Source organism: Solanum dulcamara, chromosome 10 (assembly GCF_947179165.1).
Source record: "Solanum dulcamara chromosome 10, daSolDulc1.2, whole genome shotgun sequence".
NCBI lineage: Eukaryota > Viridiplantae > Streptophyta > Magnoliopsida > Solanales > Solanaceae > Solanum > Solanum dulcamara.
The window spans coordinates 6,430,570-6,456,202 of record NC_077246.1 but is presented as its reverse complement, the minus strand read 5'-3'; the positions used below and the strand labels follow the sequence as shown (position 1 = coordinate 6,456,202).

The 25,633-nt window shown below is 31.5% G+C and overlaps 1 protein-coding gene across 2 annotated transcripts; it reads right to left on the bottom strand.

Annotated features, from left to right (window-relative positions):
• Positions 1 to 12,014: 12,014 nt before the first annotated feature.
• LOC129871748 (ethylene receptor 1) lies at positions 12,015 to 24,385 on the bottom strand. 2 transcript variants are annotated; one of them, XM_055946730.1, is made up of 8 exons: positions 24,146 to 24,385; positions 22,097 to 22,214; positions 16,678 to 17,595; positions 14,880 to 15,248; positions 14,467 to 14,733; positions 14,202 to 14,329; positions 13,676 to 13,873; positions 12,015 to 12,756 (listed from the first exon to the last, which is right to left on the bottom strand). In XM_055946730.1, exons 3-8 carry the CDS (start codon positions 17,527 to 17,529, stop codon positions 12,402 to 12,404), a joined length of 2,169 nt encoding a protein of 722 aa, XP_055802705.1. In that variant the 5' UTR covers positions 17,530 to 17,595; positions 22,097 to 22,214; positions 24,146 to 24,385; the 3' UTR covers positions 12,015 to 12,401. The 2 variants fall into 2 exon arrangements, with proteins under 2 accessions (XP_055802705.1, XP_055802704.1); XM_055946729.1 differs by lacking the exon at positions 22,097 to 22,214.
• Positions 24,386 to 25,633: the final 1,248 nt, after the last annotated feature.

Here is a 25,633-nt window from a genome sequence, read left to right as displayed (position 1 = left end):
GAATTTTATTTTTATCTAAGTGATGCATCATACTAGTATGGTTAATGGTTATTATTAGTAACAAAAATATATATTATTTCATTCTTTTCGATATATACTAAGCTCTTGTTTGACTGAAAATTGAATTTTTGAAATATAAAATTATATTTAGATATGTATTTAATTTTTAAAAAATTGAGGTTTTGTGAGTGAAACTCTCAAAAGTTTTTAAAATTTTGAAAATATTTGAAGATTAGATGTTTAAAATCTGATCAAATTTTATGGTCAAAAAGAAATCTGATTAAATTTCATGATCAAAAAGAAATCTGATCAAATTTCATGGTCAAAAAGAAATCTGATCAAACTTCATGGTCAAAAAAAAATCTGAAGATAAATTTTTAAATTTTATCAAACGCTAGGTAAGTAGTTGTTTAAGTTCGAAAAGTTGTCATATTCGAAAATCTTTGGATCTATGCTAATTTTCAACTCCAGAAAGCATTTCGTTGATTATTACGCTTTTTCTCATCTCTGGGTATTTACGTATTCATCGTAAATCTTTCTTCCTTAGAACCTCGCCCTTTACTTTTAAGACTTTGCCATCTCATAAATTTCAAATATTTTTCACTTTATTTAGACTTTATGGAATTGGAGTTGAAGATGAAGTTGTGCTTATTGCTTATAACTTTTATTAAAAAAAATATTTGGAACAATGTTTATGTTTGATGTATTTTTCATTAAAAAATTAATATGAAACATGATTAGGGTGAGGAACGGTGTGGATATTTATAAGAACCAATTCGGATTCATGTCAGGGCGTTCGATTACAGAAGTCAATTATCTTGGAAAAAGAATGACTAAAGGTGTACATGTGGCGTAGACTAGGGTAATCAAGGACACGTACGATGGAGCTCAGACCCAAATAAGGACAATGAGAGGTGACTCAAAGCCCTTTTCAATTGTGATGGAGTTACATTAGGGATCAACTCTTAATCTATTTTTATTTGCTTTGGTGATGGATTCATTAACTTGACAAATCCAAAGAGAGGATCTTGATGTATTTTATTTACTGATACATAATTTTGATTGACGAGACTTGTGACAAAGTTAACGCTAAGTTGGAGGTCTGGAGACAGGTATTGAAATTTAAAGGGTCCAAGTTGAGTAGGACTAAGACAAAATATATGGTGTTCAAGTTCAGTGAAGTAACGCATGAGGTTAGCAAAGTGAGTCTAGATACACAAATCATTCAAAAAGGAAGTAACTTCAAGTATTTTGGGTCTATTATCCAAGAAAATAAGGAGATTAATGATGATATCACAAACCATATTGATGCATGATGGATGAAATGAAGGCTCACATTTGGAGTCTTGTGTGATAAGAAGATGCCACCAAAACTTAAAAACAAGTTTTACATGATGGTTGTTGGACCAATTACGTTTTATAGGGTGGAGTGCTAGCATGTCAATAACTTTTATATTCAGAAGATGTGTGCGGACATGAGGATCTTGAGATGGAGGTATGGTCAGACTAGATAGGAGATATAAGATTAGAAATAAAGATATCGAAAACAATGTAGGAGTTGGTTCAGTGGATGATAAGATACGAGAAATGAGATTGAGGTGGTTCGGACATGTGAAGAGGAGATGTTTGGATGCCCCGGTGCAGAGGTGTGAGAGGTTGGTCATAAATGATTTCAGAAGAAGTAGAAGTAGGTCGAAGAAGTATCAAGAAAGGTGATTAGACACGACATGTCACAGTTTCAGCTTACCAAAGACATGACCTAAAATAGAAAGTTATGGAAAACATAAATTAGGATAGTAGGTTAGTAGGTAGTAGGGTGTGGTCGTTTTATCCTTCCATACTAGTAGTCATAGTATTACTCTTGAAGCTTCTTGTTCCTCAATATTTTTATTATTATTTATTATTATTATACTTCAATTATGGTATTTTTTGTATAGTTACTGTGCAAAATACTTTGTCATGCTTTCTGTAGTATTTAGTCATGACTTCTTCATTTATATTATTTTCTTTTTTTTGAAATGCATTTATTCGTGTTTCATCGAATCGAGGGTCTATCAAAAATATTTTTTCTACCTCTAGATAGTATGGTAAGGTCTACGTACACCTACCATGTCCAAAATCCACTAATTATACTGGATATTATTGTTGTTGTAATTTCTAAAAATTAGCAAAACTATCCATCTTGACTAATAATTACCTGAAACAAACAAACATGGCTGCTCTAAAAGAATAATATCACATAATAGATAATCACATAGTGTCATAAATTGAATCTCTTATACGAGCTATGATGTATATGCTATTATAATTTTTCAGTTTTTAAATACTATTATAAAGATCCATTAGTTTTTTTTTAAAAAACACCACTACTAACTGTTCCGTTTGTTCTTTAAGGTATTTTTGAAGATGAAATAACATTGTTAATTTTCGTTGTTGATTGGTGTTGATATAATAGATGGGGTTGTTTTTATTAAAATAAAAAAATTAGGGTAAATGTGAAAAGTAAAATTAGAAAACAAGTTACTCTTATCAGGTATTTTTTAAATTTAAAATTAGGTTTGAAAATGTCATAACTAAACATTGATTTTCAAATAAAATAAAAAATTATTTCAAGAAAAATAATGTTTTTATGACCAAAAAGATTCTAAAAATCTAATTACAACAGAAAAAAATTAAAATCTAAACTCTAAGATACAAGAGTAGCTCAAAGATTAGATCAAATAGAGCAAACAAATGAAAATGAAATTGAATGCTATCTCTACAAATTAATATCAAATACAGCTGCTATGTTTATTATTTAGGCATCTTTATAATTATAGTTTAACTAACAAATATATATATATATATATATATATATATATATTAGATAAAAAGATTCATTTATTTCTTCTTATCATGCCATCTATATATTATACTTAATTGATTAATATAACGTATCATGCATTTAATTATCGGACGTCTTCGAATGACTTTTGACTTGATGTATACACTGAGTGTAATTTTATTTTTATTCAAAGTAAGAAATTATTGAGGTTTTTTTTATGGTCTATTATAAATATTATTTTTAAATTATATAAAATTTAATAAAAAATAATACTAACATTAGTAAAACAATTAATTTTAATAAAATTATCTTTTTTAATTTAAATAGTAAGCAGGCAAAGTGAGAACAGTTAACGTGGAGAATCTTAATAGTTCAGTTAGTTAACTATCTGAACTTTCACCTTATTGATAAAGGTTCGATTCCTCACATTGTAATTCTCTTCTTGTTTCTCTTTTAAAGAAAAAAAGAGTGAAACAACTAACGTAAGATGAGTTGAGTGACGGATCTACAATATAATGTACGAATTCATGGGAATATAATAACTTTTTCCTACGTCATGTATAGATTATAAACTCAATTATTATTACATAGCATTAATTGAAATCATTATACAAAAATCTGTAAGTTTTAAATTTTGAATCCGTCTCACTCTTATTTTTGCTACCTTGTGTAACAAGTGAATTTTGCAATTCATATTATCATATGTTTATCATAAAGATGTTGGGATTTTATAAGACTCGTTTAACTATGATTTTTTTAATTTCAATTTTTCTTCACTTTATTTGAAATTAACGTTTAATCATGAAAATTTTACAATTTGAATTTATATTTAAAATTTGAAAAATACCCAAAACAAAAAAATTCACTTTTACTGTATTTTTCTTTTTCAATTACCCTAATTTTTTTATTTATATAAAAATAAATCTATTTAAATTATATTTCATGTTTCAATATTATAAGTTTGAAATAACAATTACTTGAGCTGAGGATTTATTAAAAACGGACGGACTCTCTATCTTGTTAGAATAAAATCCATGTACACATTATTTTTCCTATGATTAAATATTTATATTGAATATATTATTATTATTTAAATATTATAAGTTGTTTGTCTTTTCTCTCTGCTGATTTCAGTTTGTTACTAGTGGCACCGTGCACAATGGAGTGCCTGATGATTGGTAAATATTTGATTATTTTATAGACTTGGAAAAAAAAAGTTAGTACAAAAGTTTATTTTTATACTTAGAATAATTAAAAGAAAATGTTTGAATTAAAATCAAAGTAAAAGAATAACCAAGGTTAAAAAAATAAGATTATTATAACTCCAATATTATTTTCTTAATTAAGATTAGTTATTATTTGATGAAAAAACTACATACAATTTTGAAATTTCATAGCTATTTTGTCATTAAGCAAAGTATTTTTTAATTACACATGGAAGACTCTCGACTTGGGAGGTGGAGGTGGAGAATTAGAGAAAGTGATTGTACATATTTTCATGGTTCTTCTTGTGATAGCAATGGTGCATTCACTATTCCTTTTCTAGATTCATTTTTAAAAATAATTTGACGGGTATCATATTTGTACGATAATTATTTTTAGAAAAAAATTCATCTATTCATTTTGAAATAACTATAGACATTATATGAAGTATTTGAAGTTACATATGATTGAATTTTAAGCTAATAGAAATGATCAAAGTGAAGTTCAGATAAAAATAATTAAACTTTAGTTATATATATCTGAACTTCAGTCATATAAAATTTCACTGAGTAAATGATTGATTCAAAGTCTTCGTTAATTATATGTATCATAGTTCTCTTTCGGTTTGTTTTCATAAATATCTTGTACTTTTTTTAAAAACAAAACAAAGTATTCAATATTTTTTAATGTTAAAGTATTTTGTATCAACTAAGACATTTAGTCTGATATTGACATCAAATAAATATATTAAATTACTTCAGAATATTCCCATATGAATTAGAATAAAAAGTTGGTCATAAATTGAAAGGAACATTATGGTTGTTACAGTATATCTATATTAAAAATCTGACAGTCAAATAAGTCACAATTTAGGGTGAAATTATAAAATTGCAAGTTTGAAACTAATCACAAGAGAAAACTTTTGATCAATTGAGTAATTTCCATATATGTTAAAGATTTTTTATTTTTTTTTAAAAAAAAGTTAGAACGGGTTTTTTTTCAAGTTGTACAATAGTCTTCCATGCTAGGTAACCTGATATAATATTGCTTGAATTGGTATTTTTTTCGTCCATATATTTTCTTTATTTAGGATAAATAAAAGTAAAAGTTAATAGTTAAAAATACTCCTAAACTATTCCGATTTTCTTTTGGAGTTTCTTACCTAACTATTAGGTGTGCAACTGAATTGTCACATATTATTTATCAAAACGCACATCAACTATCAATTGTTTTCTTTTTCTAAGTGAAATATCACCATCAGATGAGAAAAGTGAACAGTTGATAGTTAAGATGTATTTTGAGAAATAGTTGATGATAGTTCAGTCGCACACCTAATAATTCAAATATATAACTCTAAAAATTCAAAATACTTTTTGATGTTGTCACGACCTCGATCCGCCGTGACTGGCTCCCACAATACTCATTCCAGTGGGAGAACCATTTCTACTACCTAACTTATCAACTTAAGAAATAAATATTAAAAACCTTGCAGAAGCAAGATTATAACCAGAAAATAATACTAAGTTTTCATAAACTCAACCAACAATTTTAATAACTACGAAAATGCGAAAGTCAACACATCCTAGGAATTGAAAGTCGTCCGTACCAAAACTCTAACCAATGTCAATGTAACAAAAGGGCAAACACTCCTCAAACGGAAGTCAAAAATAGTAAAACAGTGTCTAAACATTTAAGTCTCGAAAAAAAGACTGAGATTAATAGAAAAGTCCACAACAGCATGACATAATAGCTTACCTTTGGACTTTGAACAACTTCTAATCTTCCAACCGAGGTCTCTCCGCAACCGGCTGAATATGCCCTGTACTTAACAAAAAGGCAGAGCAAGAGTAGTATCAGTACACAAAGACAACGGTGTACTGGTAGGATCACATGGTTAGGCAGTAAGCGGATTATAGACAAGTAAATTCAACACAATAGGCATATAAATATACAGAATAAGTCAACCAATCTCAAGTTCAACTATTTTCAGCAATATTACAATTCAATAACTTCCACATGTTATAACTTCACACCAGGGTCCTCTCAAGGGACCTACAAACAATTAAATTTGTGTCGGAACGTGACACCCGATTCAAATATATGTCGAAACGTGATATCGATCCAAAGGTACCACAATCACAAATATATTCAGTATTTACAGCATTTATAGCACCAAGAACAAGTTCATCATACAAACAGGCCAACAAGTGATCATTTCGCACATAATCTAACATGTTTCCCTATTCATATACATACATTCATATCATGAAGCAATTTAATAAATATATGTAACGCATACGAGAAACTAGATCATCACCTACCTCAAATTTAAACTTTTTTTGGTCTAAAAAACAGTAAATACATATAAAAGATCAATATAATGACCCAACTATCAGGAAATATAACATAATTTCACACCTTAGGCGAATCCTGGATCCTAACCTTACTCTAGGACTAATTCCCACATAGATTTTCAGTTCAAACCCTCCCCCATTAATTACCACCTATACTTTCTAGTTTCTAGGAATCAAAGTATGAATCTAGGGAGTAAAAACCTTATCTTAAGCGTGGAAATCTGTGGGAAATTAGTAGAATTCACCCTAGGTCGCTTCTTGAAGTTTTAGAAACTGATTTTGCAGAAAAAGATCATTTCTGGACTTTTTCACAACTTAAGTCGTGACTGTCCCACTCTAATAGGACTGATCCTGCTCTGGCGGGATATGCGAAAACAGTGAGCTCGGAGTTTGTGCTCCAAGCCCCCATTTCACAACATACCCCTTCCAAAGATGTATTAAAATTATACCCTTCACGCCAAATTCGATTCCGAGAGTTTTACTAACCTGAATGTGATCCCGTAAAGCCGTAAATATTTTGTATCGTCTTGGCTATCAGCTTGTCCAATCAAATTATAGATTTGACCTTCCATCATTCACATGATTGCCTTATACTTCACCTGACTCAAAATTCATTCAAGTATGGCCTACGCTCAAATTTTCTGAAGTTACTACCCGATGTTTTCTGGCTCGAAATCCTTCCCCATTAGCCTATTCCTAACGACGGGGAATGTGTTTTGATTCTTCATTTAAAAATCAAACCACTCATTTTATGTAATTCAATTAAAGTTATGAGATCACATGATTTTTCTAAATTATACTACTAGTTATTATTATTTTAATTTAATAATAATGTACAAATTTTGAGGAAAAACAGTTACATTTCTTTCAGATCACATCATGGAGAGAATATTGGCACAAAATATTGTAAAATTCTCTAATGAGGCCAAAATTTCTAAATTTTATGTCTCCTTAAGTCATAAGAAGGAAGTCAAGATATTTCTTTCTTAATGACAATTCAAGAAATTTTTCTAGTTCTAATTAGACAAATAAATTTTTCTTGTCATATCATTCATTTATACTCATTAAAAATATTAAATAGAAAAACAATTTGAATAAATTATTCTTGCTTGTTTCTTTATCTCAAGTTATTACCTTTTTACTATCATATTAAGAGTAAAATTAAAGAAAAATGAATAAATTTCTCTCTTATTTTTTTTCCAAAAATTATAATTATTTTAACATAATTATTTTTAGTAAATGTGATAAAAAAATAGAATGAAAATGTGTTGTTTTATCCAGACTAATTGAAATCTTTATTTATCTCCACTTGCTAAAAGATAATTAAAGAGGAAATGCTCTGTGCCTTTTTCACCTTTTTCTCATTCTCTTTACTCTTTTCTTGATTCTCCCAGCCAAAATACCCATGTAAAATTAAAAATGCCTAATTTCCTAATTGAATTTTCTTATTTTTTTTCATTTGTGTTAATTATTTTTGTATAATTTGACTCTCCTCAATGGAAATAATGTATTTGCGACTGATAACAGCCGTGTAAATCGGAATAAGTCAGGTTACCCTTCAATGGCCTTATATATATATATATATATGCAACAACAATTACGTAAATTTAAATTAATCAGATCAATATATGAATTTCAAATACCATATGACTGGCCAAAGAAATAAAGGGTGAGTAATAAATAAAGATGGTATGGTATGTCGTTCTCTTTAGTGTGGTCCAAAGTAGATGCCTTGTGACACAAAAATAAATAATTGCAAATAAATATGAGTTATTTTTTCTATAATGACCATTTGATCACATGAGTAACGCATTTGACGTTAACTCCTATATATACAGATAAACAAAAATATACTATACAAAAATGACAGTTTGATGTACAAAGCATTTCTCATACACAGAATTCATGAATCACATGAACAATGCATTTGACGTTAATTCCTATATATACATACAAACATTAATATACTATACTAAAAATGACAGTTTGGTGTACAAAACATCCCAATACACATAAGATTCATGAATTACATGACTAATGCATTTGACGTTAACTCCTATATATACATACAAACAATAATATATTATACTAAAAACGATAGTTCAATATACAAAGCATTTCTCATTCACATAAAATTAATGAAAACATTAATGATTGCTTCTACGATTTAAATTTATAACTCATATATCATCATACAAAAGACAATTTTCGTGTTGCTCCAACACGCCCTTTAACTTTATTATACTCATCATATAAAATTCATATTAAGTTCTTATTTATTTATTTATTTAATTTTTCAATTGCACAAAAAGAAGATGTGTCACTACTCTTGAATGGCCAAACATAGAAATAAGAGTTCTGATATAATAATAAATATTTTATCAAATAAATGCGAAGATATTTTTATAGCTAAATTTTTCGATCCAAATTCAAATTTAGTAGAACAGAACACACACCAAAAGAAAGTTTGACAATGAGGAATCTCATTCTCTGTCTTTTTCAATGAGCATCCTTTGAGACTTATTTCTTTTTTCTTTTGTTTTCTCACTAATCATTATTATATATTTTGACCTGTGCCCTAATTTTTAGTAGCAATATTTATAATTTAAAAGTGATTGTGGGTGATTTTTTCTTTTGTTCTTTGATTTTTTTCCTCATTTTATTTTTTCTCCTCTTTTCCAATTTTCATGATTAGGGAACGAAAAAGAAGAGTGGTAATTTCAGAAACCTTTTTAATTTTGGTCTATAACAATTATTTTCTTTGTGATTTAGGATAATATGCTTTTTGTTTACTAATTTATTTATAACAGATCATTTAATATAACTATTATGAATATTTTAAAAATCCAACTTAAATTAATTTTTCCTTACTAATACACTTGATCACTGGTTTGCAGATAAGTTATGCTGGTATTAAATTTTGTTTAAATAATACTATGTTTTATAGTTAGTTATTAATATATAAAATTAATATGGGGTTGATTTGTAATTTAGAAATTCACATAACTAATACATTTATAAGTTGTGAAAGAACATATGTATTATTTTATGAAAGTGGAATAACTAGTTGGTTGTTTGATAGTTAATTCGAATTCTGCTGGTATTAATTATGCGGATATTAGCTATTCCATTTTCGACACTCTCTAAGGTAATTCATCAATTCCCCCAAAACTTATACATATTAGTTATATGAGTTTCTAAATTGTAAACAAAATATTATATTAATTTATACATGAATAATTTATTTTCTAACTAGCTACCAAACATCAAATAATTAGTGGCGAATCAGAAATTTTATTAAGAGTATCTAAATTTAATATAAATATATGAGAACTAATTTTTGACTTATGTGCTTCATATAATTTTTTATATATATATATATAGTATAATTTTTCGATGAATGGTGTTCGATTTACCATACACCCTTCGCTACATATGGCTACGCCATTGCATATAATTTCTGTAAAAAATAATATAAAAATAACTTACTTCTTTACCAACAACCAAACAACCCGCTTTTCAAACTTCACGTTTTTTCTTTTTTCCACTTTGATTTGAGAGGCTTTTTTTATTGTTCATATGCAATTTAAATTATTCCAATGATAAAAAACGATATAAAATCTTAGAGAGATGAATTGAATCATACCATATGACAAATACTCTCGAAAAAACTTAGCACCATTTTTTTATATAAAAAAAGTAAATCTAGAGTTAAAATTTAAAATATAGATATTTTGATCATGAATATTCACATTATTTTAAAATTCTTATTTGATCATAATAGATTTTTTTAAGGATAAATATAAAATAAAAATAAAAATTATTGAGTTTTATCAAATCTGTAATATGTGTTTTACCTTCGCCCCAGTGGGTAAGAAGGGGCTGAGGGATGGGTGATGAATGAGAAACTCGGTACTGTCCGCCGGGTGAGCAAAAAGTAGTTATCTTTAGCCCGGTCTTCCTTATTAATGCCGTCGTGCACGTCACTTAGAATTTTTTCTTTTTCTATTCCGTAGGACGGTAAAGTCAAATATGTACGTCTTTAGTAAAATATATATCTAATTAAATTTTGTTTAAGCGATATGTCAGATCCAGTAACGGATTTCAAAATTCATAAAAGTAAACACACAAATAAGTTAAAAAGAGTTCAATATTTACTATATAATTTTAACCATATATAAATAATGTAATATTTTGCCCCTCGTTCATACATAGCTTCGCCCCTAATCAAGTTAAGTAAGGTCAAGTAATATAGAATAAAATAAGTAAAATACATTTCTAATTAAATTTTTTTAACGAATATATCAAATTAACATGAGCCAAATAATATCGTTTTCCAGTCAAAACACAAAACAATTGATCTAACAAACTCCTAAAGGTTGGCATGATCATCGTATGGATAGTTGAGTTACGTGATAATGATTGATACTCCATACGATATTATTTAATTATACACGTGATTTAAGAAAATTCAAAATAGAATTTTTAAAACTTGTGATAGATAATTTCATTAAGAATAATATGAAAGTTTTAAAATTAAATTATTTAAATGAACTAAAAACATATACCATAACATAAATTGAAAGGGAGTACTATTTTTCCTTATCGTGGTTTGAATTCTTCGTCTTACTTTTTTTTAGTCCATTTAAAAAGAATGTCTTTTTTTAATTCGTTTTTTTAGTTCTAAACTTTCACATGACATTTTAAAAATTATAAGATTAAAAAATATTTTAATATTATTTTATATATTTTTAATTTATAATGACAATTTTTTTTTTTTTTACTTTCTTAAATTTTATGTTAAATCAAAATCAACTAAACAAGTTGAAACGAAGAATATATATTCTACTTTGGCGGTGTTGTCCATGCATTTTAATACGACACCAGATACCTTCCAACCAATTTGACATTGAATGGTGAGCCTGAGCAATACTTGTAACTATACCTTACATCACTTAGGATCCATTTAATTATAAAAATTATTTATTTATTTATTTGTTTTAAAATAATTTTTCACATTATTTTAAAAATCAAATCAGTGTTTAATTATGAAAATTTCAAATCAACTTAAATTTGTATTTGTGTTTCCAACTCAATTTTTATTTTTGAGAATGTACTACATTTAATCATGAACATTTTTCCAAATATTCTTTGCAAAAAGTACAATCAAACACAACTCCAAATTCATAAATTTCGAATAAAATTAAAATTTATGATCATACGCCTACTTAGTAGTCTAATTAGTTGAGTTGATTGACTACATAAACTCTCATTTTATTGAAGGATTTAATTCTCCACCTTGTAATCCCCTCTCCATTACAAATTCCCCTTCTCCAATATATAATAATAATGATTAAAAATTCTAAAAGTCTACCTTAATCCCAAAAAGAATACATTTCTTCTTCTTTTTAAGAAGTGAAGGTTTCAACTTTCAACTTGAACCCTTCCCCCCTTTTGAAAGACCATTTAGTTTTGTTATTTGCTGTTGCTTCTGTGGCACACAAGAGTCATAACACCCCTTCAGTTCAAGCTCTTTACTATGTAGTAAGGTCAGAAAACACTTTGGATTTGCCTGACCCGACCCCCCCCCCCCCCAAACCCCCAACCCCAATGATGAAAATGCAATAGGAAAACAGAATTGAAACATATAATCTATTGACCAATCATGTTTTTGCTCCAAACGTTAAGCCAAGGCAATAAAGTTTCAAGAATTTTTTTCAAATGTTTCAAGTAAATGAAGGGATGTGTCAATAGCAGATCTTGTGTAAAGTTCCATGGAATATGAACACTTGTGCGTGTGAATTGACGTGGAAAAATCAACTCCTTTCAACAAATTTGTTGAACTCCTCAAGCAACGTCGTGTTTAATCAGACACATACACCTTCTTTCAAGTGGCATATTGAGCTATCACCAAGAATAGAACTCTTCCTTTTGCCCCAAAGCCGAGAACTATATACAATGCCTCGTGCATTTGGGTGAATTTTTCATATGGTTGCTTGCACATTTTCCTCCTACATTCACTAAGATTCAAGTACAACTCCATGCTCTAAAAGCTCAGATAAAACGCTCCTCATTTTATCCACTGATACAGGTTTTAGAATAACTCCATCCATACCAACTCTCATGCAGTTTTCCTTAGTAACTCGGTCTGTGTTCCCAGTCAGTGCCACAATAAGTGGCCTGCCATGACGTTTCCCAAACCTTTCATGTATCACTACAGCAACTTCATAACAGTCTATACCTGCCATACTAACATCCATGAACACTACCTTGTGTTCCTGTGTAACAACTCTCAAGCATTCATCACGTGAGCCAACAGTTGTTACATCACATCCAAGGTGTGTAAGCAGACCCTTGGTTACCATCCTGCTAACCCTGCATGAAGGAGTATAAAAAAGAAACAATTCTGATAACTAATGTCAACTAATCATATAATCAGGTAGGATAAATAATAACAACAATAATTATGATAAGAAGGTAGGTAAAATCAAAAAGAAAAGAAAAGCAACTATCACAGAGAGTCGTAGGATCACCAACCATACAAATTTGTATCCGACAATTAAACAACTGCCTTCAATTTATAACTACCTCGGGTTAAATATTTTACGGCGGTCATCACAGAGAAAAGTGATTTGGGGGGGGGGGGGGGGGGGGGGGAGGGAATAAAAGAAAAAAAGAAAAGGGACTGTATAACTGGCTCTAGATAAAGAAGTCTCAGGAAAATATATATATTAACGCGAACCAGATTGATTGTGACATCCTTTAATTCAATGCATATATATCAAAGACTTGTGTTAGGACATTTATAAAGCCACTTTTTCCTCCATCTTCTTATGCCTTGAAAGAGCAGTACAGCCTTTTATTGGATTTGAAAGTACTACTTGCCAGTTGGTCACTCCTTTCTTCCAACTAGAGATAACAATGCGAGGTCCAAGGGGCAGGCTGGTCATCACTCCTTCCCTTCTCCCGGTTCTGCTACTGTAAATCCTTAATTTTTCCACCACCTATCCTCCTTTTCGTTAGAAAAAAGACATATACAACTAAGTATATGTCACTAGCACATCCATATATAGTTGTTAAGATTCTAACTTCATTACTCTTATGTAGACTCAGCAGATCCCTGGTCTTCTTCAAAAAGTGACATGCCATGATTACCTCTTGTTAAGTATTTACATGTTCAGTCTCATGTAAGATAGCTCAATACATATAATATGAGAAACTCATGAACTAGATGGATCATTAAACAGCATGACAAGAAAAGAGCTGGGAATAAAGGGTTCCAGATAGTACTCACCCATTATCATCCATAACCAAAACCTTTAATCCTTGAAAAGTCATCTGCATGTTATTTGCTGGCAATTTAGCCATAAAGGGGAGCTTAGATTCATTTGCACGTCCAGGAATGCCAAGTTTAATGATAAATATAGCAGTAGACCCCTTGCCAAGACCTTCACTTTCGATCCAAATATGTCCTTCCATAAGATTCACAAACCTGTTTTCCGGCCCATTAGAAGATGTGTCAATACTAAATACAGTAAAGGGGGCAGCCCGGTGCACTTAAGCTCCCGCTATGCGCAGGGTTCGGGGAAGGGCCCGACCACAAGGGTCTGTTGTACGCAGCCTTACCTTGCATTTCTGCCAGAGGCTGTTTCCAAGGCTTGAACCCGTGACCTCCTGGTCACATGGCAGCAACTTTACCAGTTACTCCAATACTAAATACAGTAAGAATAGAAATTGAATTTGAAGCAGTTACCAAGTTCACATAGCAAAATGAAAATCAGAGTCGGAAAAGAACACCTAGGAACTGGGGCACCCCATACCTCTTACAAATTGCAAGGCCAAGCCCGGTGCCACCAGAATTTGTACTTGCTAGCGCTTGGCTTTGTGTAAACTTGCTAAACAGGTTGGGAATATCCTGCGGAGTAATTCCTATCCCCGTATCTTTTATCTAAACTCGAGAAAGTGTTTGTTAGAATAATAAAAATATCAAGAACAAAACATTTGACAGTTTAAAGTCTAAAATGTCAAATTTGTAATTATCCTTAACCTATCACAGAAAGCATATCAAGCTTGTAAAAATTATACCTGTACCCGTAAATAGAAGTGATTTTCACTTGGCACAGCAAAAAACTCGGGGGCTCTAGGATCTCTTAAAGAGTCTGATTTTGCAACGAAAGCAGAGATTGACACGCTGCCTTCCTTTGAGAACTTTACAGCATTGCCAACAACGTTTAAGAGAATTTGCATTAACCGTTTTTCATCCCCAATTACATATTCCGGCAAATCTGATGACAAACTAAGAGTGACGAACAGCTTTTTCACTGATGCAATCGGCTTGATTAAGCTAAGGACCTACAGCAATAAGCAGACAAATAAATCAGTTAGTAGGTCCAGCATGACCTAGTGAACTGCAAAAATATCAGTAATGACACTTCTTTTTCTGACAGGTAATCCAGAATTTGCAAGTAAAAAGAAAAGAGAAGGGTTATGAAGGGCACATCTCTAAATAGAGAATGGAGATTAAAAGTGTCAATATCAAGTTGAAGACTTCCATCCTCTAGCCTTGAAAGATCCAAGACATCATTGATGAGCGTTGCTAAAAGGTTGCTGCTTTTGAGGATTGTTTCAACCATCAGACGTTGCTCCGGAGTAAGATCAGTTTCTTGTAGTAAGGAAGAAAGTGCAATTATCGCATGCATGGGAGTTCTCATTTCATGATTCATAACGGCCAAGAAATCATTACGTGCACGAACAGCCATTTCTGCTTCTCTTCTTGCCAGATCAAGTGCCACATTCTGCTCCATAAGAAGATCCCTAGCCCTCATTGATTCTTCTAAAATAGCAGCATGTGAGAGAGCAACAGCAACCTGAAATGACGAGGCGTAGATTAAATCACATTGGGCACACAAGGGTAGCTCTTATTAAATCAAATAGACATAAAAACACCTAAAACTAGTTGCAACCCGGACAGTGACAACTAGAATAGAGTATTTCCCTATATGTCTAGAAGGAGAACATCCAAAATTAGGAGAAAGGAGGCGGTTTCCAATTTTCAGAGTTTTCTCCAAGAAAAAAAATAATTATCTTAGCCAGGGCAAGGGTTGGGGAGAAGAAGCTGACATGGATGTCTTTTCTTCAGTTCTTCCTTTCTTTTATTGATTGTCAATTTTTACCATAATGAAGGCATAATAGCTGGTGGCATGTCTGCACAATAAGGATTACTGTTGGTTAACAGATAGCCTAAATATAGTTGAATTATGATGAATTTCTTTGAAATCATACTTCTGGATCTGAGTAGGAGTGGTTAGATACAGAGGTTTCATTGAAGACCCAACTAATTTGATTAAGGCATAGTTGATTGAGTTGTATTTTCCATAGATAACCAGGAGAAATTCAGGAATTAGAGTCAAATCTAATAACTTATTTATGCAGAAAAAGTGAAAATTCTTGAAGACTGCAATACAAACAGCAAAACGCAGTAAAACTTGGAAACTGCGCCATAACTGACAATATATCATGATCTTTGAACAAGTCAAACAATGACTAGGTGTGCCACTTGCTAGTGAGATAATTATATTCATCAGAGAACAGTGCATTACCAGAGACAGAATGAAAAAAATACATTTTTCTAAAGTTTCTGATGGAGAAGTAAGATGCCAGATATGTAAAAAATTTAAAACGGCTCCATTGAAGAATCATTTTTGTAACAACTCAGTAGTATTTACTTTAACACACTTAAATACATTATCCCAAATGTGATTTTCACTTCATATGATAAAAGAATTTAGAAAACTACATATACTACAAGAAGTTCTATGTATCATGAAAGGAATATTCAAGTAATTCAGAAAGGTTGTTTCTAATATTTCCATGTACCATAGATCCTACTCTCCACACTCCTAATATAGGGGATCATCTATGAAAGCAAAATCCAAGGAGTTAAGGTCCTATCAGAAAATCTACTATGATACACTCATCAGCAACCCGGCCTAACGAAAGACGCAAAAAAGATCATCATTCAGCTTTTGATTTATCTTTGAAAAATTTATAACAACAATAACAGTAATAACAATTCAGCTGTGCAATCTCAATGTATAATACTAATAACAACTAGACCATGCAATTCTGCTTACAGATTCTTAGACAATGAATTTCTCAAATTTTTGTAATTGGTCTTCTCCATGTCTAATTTTACACCCAAAACACAGTATGTCAACATGGTTGTGTTCGACCATAATTATATAAAGGAGATTCTAAATCATTATATTAAAGAACATCCAACAAGAAAAATCAAACCTGATCAGCTACCACTTCAACAAGCTCCAGCTCATGAACATGCCATTGTCTTGCACTGTCTGAAGGAAGCATCAGAACCATTAAAGCATAGCGCTTTGTTGAAAGTTCAGGCCAATCATTAATCTGAAAGTTTGACAGATGCAGAAGTGGAACCCTGACAGCAACCACCTCACCAGGCATGTATTTCCCTGTAGGTCGAAGTCTTGCGACAGGTGAATTTGGTGATATTTTCACAACACGATTTGTACCAAAAACTTGAGTGATTACAGGAAGTTGAATGGGTACAGTAAATCCAACTGGATTTTGGTGACGTAGAGTGTAAGAAAGTTGAAGCTCTACTCCAGTACGTGTTGGCATCCATAATGCACACTCTTCTAATGCCAACGTTCTTCCTAGCTCAACAAGTGTAGTCTTTAAAATAGTATGTCTATCAAGAGTGCTTCGGATTTCATGAGTTAGCATTCTAACATGTCTACCTGTCTCCTCTTGAGTCCGAATAATACCCATTTCACGGTCAAGCTGTGCAGCTTTCTTTTTCAAGAACAGTTCCCTAGTTTTGACACTTAATAAATCAGGAATGATGTGGACAAGTAAGAGAGCAGTTATACAGGACACCAGCGCAGTCAAGACCTTTGCAGTAGTCATTACTATTGCCACATTCCTTGTGTGCATATTAAATGTCCATAAGTTGATAAGATGTGTTGCTCCACAAAGAACTATGAAAGCACCGAACTGCACAAGAACCCATCTATATGGAAAAACAGCAGACTTCTTAACGAAGTATATCAACTCCACTGGAATGGAGAAATAAGCAAGTGCTATGAAAAAATCGGAAATGTACTGATACTTCATTAGCAAGTCATCAGCAGGCAATTGTGGGTCGATGATGCAGTTACATGACTCCACGATGGAAGTTAGCTGCAGCATAAGTTAGCAAATAAGGTCATGAATGAGAAGGAAATATGCCTCAGAAGAATAACAAGCTGAACAAGAGTTAAACAACCTGAATATAGTTAATTGCAGCATAAGTTATGACAAATGTTTGTGAAAAAAGGAATTATATTAAAGAAAAACAACAAGGTGAAGAAGAAGCAAATACTGAAATATAACAGCTAACTTAGTGTCAAATAATAGTTCCCTTAGCACCAAAAGAAAATTAAATTGTGACTTTCATCTCTATGTTATGTACTTTATGAAAAGTAACAACTTTGCTGATTTAATATGTTTGGACCTCAAAAGAACTAAAAGAAAAAAGTGTAGAATGACATCGTAGGTCTAAATGTTTCTGATGTCTTTGCCCAACTCCTTTTAGACAATTGTACATTCTTTCGTTCCTTTCTATTTTCTTTTTATTAAACTACTCTAGTCAAGAATACATTAAAAGATACAGAATATCCTTCAACAATCTCGTCAGAAATGATAAGATTGTGTTCAAACATGATATAGTTCTTACAGCGAATTGCAAATGCTACCCACAAATAAAAGAAACTAGGGCTCTTCACTAATATCTTGGGAAAATGCTGCACCAAATACTCTGCATAATTTGTTTTGAGTTTTAAGGGATATAACAATAAATAGAATAATGGGACAATTAGTTGTGGAGGTTGAAAGACAATTATTTCCTACATGTGTTGCAAGTGGAGGCTGTGCATGGATTAATTCGATAGCTGACATCAGTTCACCTTTTGGCAGTTCCAGGTCTAGTGCCACTTGCATCTAAGTATATACATCTTAATTTGTGTCACATAATGCATATCATTCACTGCCTCCGTCCAATCTATGTGATACTCTTTCCTTTAAAATCGGTCCCAAAAAGAATGAAACATTTCTATATTTAGTAACAATTTAACTTTAAACTTCACATTGTGCCCTTAATGATGACTTACTTTGGACCACAAGTTTCAAAAGTCTTCCTTTCATTCTTAAACTTTGAGCATAGTCAAACACCTTCACATAATTTGGGACAGAGGAGTAGTAAAGTTCCTCTCCTCTTCCTCTCCCAGTTTCTCTCCTTTCACCTTCTTGCAAGAGTGGAGTGATTGTCAGCGTTGTAGACATCCTTAACCGATTTATTCTAGCATGAAATCGATCATTGGGTAAACAACAATCAATTGATGGAGTTACCTCTTAATCCCTTTCTCTTGTATCATCTCCCTTTTGATTCATTGTACTGAGAGCTTTACACAAATTTCGCCAGTTAAATGAACTTCTCACTTTGCTCTCTATGGATTGCAAGTTTAGTTTATTGCAGTTAATATCAGAGCTCCTTTCTGAGCCCATTATTGATCATAGCAGAGAGAATATGATCCCAGTAGCCTGTGTAGTATATAAAGAGAGTGGTGCTAGTCCATAATGATCAAAGTCGAAGCGTGAAAGATGATTTTCAGTGTTGGTTATCCAGTTACAGATACAACTTCATAGACTTTCACTTTGGCGTTTCTCTAAAGTAGCAGTCATGGTAAAATCTTGGTGTATTTAACCATCAGGGACTCCCAAGCACATAAGTTCTCTACAAACAAAAAGAGAAAACGAAAGGCTTGTTGTCCAAAATTATTTATAATTATCATTTTTTACCATCTATTCTTTTCTTATCAGTATAATGGCTTGATCACAAGTAAAAATATGATTAGAGCCCTATCTATATTATATTAAAAGTAGGAATTCAAAAACTTAAAAGTTAATTACCTAAATATCCCCATAAAATTTAAATTACCTAAATATCCCTAACCTAAATAACCTACTTAAATCGACACCTAATGCAGCCAACGAAAGAAAAGAAACCGTTTTGACAATAATTGCTCCCAATGAATAGTTGACACCATTTAGTATCCTAAACATGACATTATTCATGATGCCAATATCACCTTCAATTTTCCTTTCAAGAGATTTCTCACAAAAAACAGTGGAAGCCCCATCTCAAGTCCTTCAAGATGAAGCAGTAATTTAAACTTGTAAGTCTAGGTAATGTTTTCCATTGCTAATGATTTATTTGAAGAACTTGAACTGAGTTCTCGATTTTTATGGCATATGTAGCTAGTGTTATGGAGGAAAGTACTATGAGAAAGAATGATATATATTTACATCTATTTCATAGTCTCGCATCTATAATTTGATTTTCACATGCGGTGAACAACATGCAACAAGAATTTTTGTCTTATGAGTCAACTAATGGCTAAATACACTAGAATGCACAAATCACATTCAAAATATAAATTATGAGGTCGTGACCATCTATCCTAGCATTTATAAATATTGAATGTCATAAAATATAATACAAAATATAGAGAATAAAGAAAGAAAATATTTAGGGCCCGATTTGGTCACTCTTTTCTTCTTAATATCTTGCTTTGATGTGTTCCCTCTTCTAATAATCTATTGTTATTAGATCTGCCTATGGTGAATGAGGAGCATATTTCTCCACATCCATAATTTCATAGTTTCTCATATGCCAAAGCATTGTGATGCGGTCAACAAATAGAGCATATCACTAACGTGTCTTTGCCCATTTTTTGTACTAATAATGATGAAGCTCATTACCTCTTTAAAAAGAAAAAGAAGGGCAAAATGTATAGGATACCGAACGCATGAAATACACATGCTTGGTCTGAATGTTCATTATTTTGCAGGACAAAAAAATATAAATTCTGAAAATAGGTTATGTAGTTAATGACGTCACATTCACTTTCAATGACAGTGCATTTCAGAACAACTTGTTCCCTTAGAGTGATAGCAAGACAATCATTATTCAGCACTTAAGATGATATTTCATCATCCAAATAATATGCTCATTTTATTAGTACATAACATCCTCGATATTATTCGTTTATATGTTCACTTCTGCATTTTTTAAAGGTTTGGGTTTGTTTGATTTATATTTTACTTGTATTTGATTCCTTAACTTGGGAAAATTGTGGCATACTCAGTTAGTGCAAAGTTTCCACCGTATGCGACATACTTTCCTTTTGCATATTTTACACATGTGATTATTTCTCAATTTGCAATCTTCTCCATTAAAAGCTTTTGGTTCGTTTTTATCACTCTCGCACCTTTAATCTTCATTTATTTCGTCTTTGTACTTTGAATGAATTCCAACTCATCATTTTTTTTCTTTGATACCATCCTGAGATGTTAAGCGAATGTGTTTACTATATAGTCTTCTTCCAAAAATTATTCCTCAAATAGTGAACCACTAGATATAAGGATACACATCTTGTCCGAACATTTTATCTGAAAAATTCATGACAAATGAAGAAAACATTTACCTATCACCAAGTTGTTCAGGGAAAGTTAGCGATTCTATTTCTCAAGATATTCAAGTACACTCCTCAATATCAAAATTTGGACGGAGCTAAATGTTCAGTTAATGGGAATGATAAGACGTCAGTATTCAGGTGGAATATAACTCAGCAAGGTAACGCTAAGGCCTAAGAGGTATCAAAGTCCTGAATGTTTACTTTAAGAAGCTGCCTAATAATGATGACTTTTTTCTATCAGGGATTGGGTGTTGATGATAAAGTTGGGCTATCTTGGTATTCAAGGTCTTCAAAATTTATTTTCAAGTTACTTTCTAAGATTTATATTTAGTGAAACTTTTTAAATGATCCATGTCTTATGACCAATGCAATATATCATAGTGTTTTTATAAGCACTATCACTATTGTTATAAAAACTGTAACTCAGCAATCAAACATATTGATTCAATTCTTTAATTGGGAGACGTGATTAATTGACTTGTAAAAATTGAAATATCTTGACCACACCGACTCTAACAATTGGCAATAATTCTTGTGCTTCCCAATTTGGTTATATGAAAAAGTTTACAAATTTTGTTCAAGCCAATTCTTCGTACTATTTTTTTAACCATCATGATTTTTCATATTCACTTCACAAACATACCTCTTTTATAATGTCACTTAATCGTTATATTAAATACTGGGCTAATTTCTTAACCACTTGAAACAGTTATTCCCTTTGCTCACTCCTTTTCTATAATGTACTCGAATTAATGTTGAAAAAGATTTGCAATCTAAGAAATCTTGAGCTAATTTGATTTAGATGTTAAATTTATCAAAAAAATGATTATTGTTGGTAGATTCACTATTTTCATAAACTTATACATGAACTGTTGCTATTTATAGTTCTACAATGTGATGCACAATATAGTTCACTTTAAGCAAAAATCTAATTGAGGTTCAAATATTAAAAATATTCTTTTGTGTATGATAACATACTTAAAATTTTAATAATATTAATATTATTTTAATACGACGTGCAATATATGATTTAGGATTCACATGCAATGTACGTAAGGAGAAACTAGTATAATATATATATATATATATATATATATATATATATATATTAGATCAGATTCAATTAGAGTTGAATCAAGCTCGAGGGAAACTAGAGCATTAACAACCAACACATCTTCAGAGTCTTCCTCCGGAATTAATCACAGCAACAATGGGAACCTTTCAAGACCACGAGAAGTCACATCCATGCAACAAAGGCATCCACCCATTCTTCCCAAGCTGGACCTTCCTCATAGGAAAGGAGAAAAATTCAAGCAGGGTTTTGCAACTTTGACACATACTTTAAACTATACCGTATATCTTTTTCTTTAATAAAGTAAGATAGCTATACCATATAAGGTACCATATCAAAAACCAGAATTAGCTACACTGCACCTAACTGGATAAGGAAAAGCCTGACCATACTCATACAAGTTTAGTAAGGGAGTGAGGCAATGAAGAGATATTTCCTTGGAGGTAGGTACACGATTTTGCAGATATAAAAGGTGATAGTTTTGGGGGAAGAAGTCAGTAACTTTGTCAACAAGGGACAACTGACTCCGGAAAAATATTTGAAGACTTGAAATCATGAATTCTCATTAGGAACCTTAGTACAGTAGGCGATTACTTTTATCCAGCTTTATTGGGGTGCTTAAAGAAGAATCTAAGTTCAGATGAATTCTAAAGAAAATGAAAATAAGTTGAAATGGCCGTACTATTTGTTTTGGAGGTCGAAATATCAGTTATACCCCAATGCCCAACGGCAGTTTAAAGTAATACGAATGCTCATGGATTAATTGCACTGCTTAGATGGATTCTCCTTTTACAATCACTGACCTACAGTGAAGCCTCTTGCTACGAAATCTATAAATAACATAGTTGCTAACTCTCAGAAGGATCAATGCCCGTCATTTGGTAAAATTCCTCTCCTGTTCCTCTTTCAGGTTATCTCTCCCTTTCACTTACTTCTCCTTCCTCACTCCTTCTCACAAAGGTAGAATACCACTCGTAGACCATCAAAACTCAATCGCCTGCATTACCTTTCTTTTGAATCATTTCCCTTTCAATTCATTGTAATCTGAGCAATACATTAATTCCACTTACTGAAAAAATTTCCACTTCTGCCTTGATAGTTGACTGATCGCAATTTGAGTACATTTACATATTTATCATTCTAAAAAATAGTTCCAAATCCCACCACATTCCACTCTTCAACTAATAACCTTGCTCCATGAAAATTTAACTATCAAATTCACTAAAATACTGACATTGACTGACTGGAAATTTCAACTACTTGTTTTAGGGTATTCTAGAATCAAGACTAATTGATTTGAGAGTATTGCTATGATTACTCTCCTATCGTCTTTTTCTTCAATTTTAGTGTTACATGTTATTTCTTTTGCTTTAGTTATCGTAAATTTTGTTGTTGCTACTTGTTCATTTCTTTAACTGTTTTTAGCATGGCTTCTTCGCTACTGTACTATATTTTTTTTACTTACTTGTTTTTTTATTCTACTTTACTTGAGCTAAGGGTCTTCCAGAAACAACATTTCCACCTTCTCAAAGGTAAGAGTAAGGTCTGCTTACCCTCTACCCTCCCTAGACCCCACTTATGGGATTACACTGGGTATGTTGTTGTTGTAGACTAATTGATTTGAGCTAGTTAAACACTGAAATCAGTCTTTTGAATAAATAATCAACCGTGCAAAATGAGCTGAACTTCACATTCATCCCAAAAACTCAAAACATAAGAAGATATTCCGAAAAAAAATGATCAAAGCACCATCACTATTATGAAGACACTATCATAACAGAAGCAAATAAACTACCCCTTCCTTCTAAAATAGTTAATTGAGTTCGCTTCCATATTTATCATTCTCCAAGAACCAATAACCTTCCTTCATGAAAAATTCAAGCTTGGTAACTATTTTTCAATTCCAATTATTTGGTTTAGGATATTCTAAACTAATTAATTTGAGCTAGTTAAACACTTGAATCAATCGATAGCATAAATAAATGAGCTGAAATTGAATACATTATCACAAGAAAAGCAAATACACAAAAGGCTAATTAACAATATGTAAACCCAGAAAACACTCCAATTAGACTATTTTTCAGCCATTCAAAGTCAAAATTGGTAAAAAAAAAAAAAGTAGTTAGGGTTTATTGGAACTTACAAGGCGATTCATCCGGAGAAGAGATCCCATGGTGGGTAAAAAAAAAATTGGGGGGAAAAAGTGACGAAGAAGATTGATGATGATCAAAAGGGAAAGTGATATAAAGGAGTAGGCTAGAAAAGGAAATGACCCAATTTGTAATTTCACGGGTCAAACAGTTGGTGTATTTTTTGTCAAACTCCGAGTTAACTCGGTCGAGTTGACTGAACTGGACTCCAATGGCAGACATAATTGAATTATTTTCATGTCAAACTTTGATATATTATTAAAAATCTAAGGGTTTTTTCACGTGTAATGTTTTTTTTTTTTTTTTGGGGGGGGGGGGGCGGGGGAAAGAAAAAGAGGTTACCTTGTAAATGGGGTATCAAATTCAACAAGACTAGTCTTTTTCTATTCCTACTTTTAACATCCTAAAATATCTTTATTCTATTTATTAGATAAAAATAACTTTAATGTAAAATATTATCTATGTTAAAGAACAAATAGACTAATGAATTGTCCACTTGAAATATTTGTTTAATTTAAGTAGTATTTTACTTCATTTTTTTTGGCTATAAATAAGTCATCACTTGCAATGTAAGAATATACCGTGCTTTCTCAATTCTCTCAACTTTCTCTCTGTCTTCTGTTTTTTCTTCTTATTCTCACCTTATTTTGTAAAGTTAATTTACTTCATAATACGTTATCAGCACGAAACTCTAATTTTTCAGAAAATTAACTTCTATATCATGTATGAGCCCGTTTGGATGAGCTTAAAAAGTAACTTTTATTTATAAAGTGTTTTTAGAACTTTGAAGTGCTGAAAGTTATTTTTACAAATAAGCAGTTGAGTGTTTGGATAAAAGTGCTTAAATGAGGAAAATGATGTGAATTTTAGGGTTAAAAGAATAAAAAGGGTAGTTTGGGAATTTAGGTAAAATATAAGGGATATATGAAAGCCTGAAAATAAAATGCTCGACAGTAAAAGATCCACTTGAATTGTGGAAAAACTTAAAAGGGAGGTATGACCACCTCAGGGCAACGGTATTGCCAAGGGCTCGTTATGAATGGATGCACTTACGGTTTCAAGATTTTAAAATTGTAATTGAGTATAATTCTGCTGTATTTAGAATAACTTTCCAATTAAAATTATGTGAAAAAACTATAAATGATGAGGAGATGTTAGAAAAGACACTAACCACTTTTCATGCCTCTAATGTAATATTACAATAGCAATATCGTGAAAAGGGTTTTAAAAAATACTCTGAATTGATCTTATGACTTCTGGTGGCTGAGCAACATAATGTCTTTTTAATGAAAAATCATGAAGTTCATCCCACTGGAACTGCTCCGTTACCAGAGGCAAATATGGTAAAAGCACATGGCCAGTCTGAAAGAAGATAAAATAACAATCATGGCCACAATAATGTGTGTGGACGTGACAATGACAGAAGACGATATAATAATCGTCGTGGTGGTGGTCAACATAAAAGGGAGAACAATATCAAT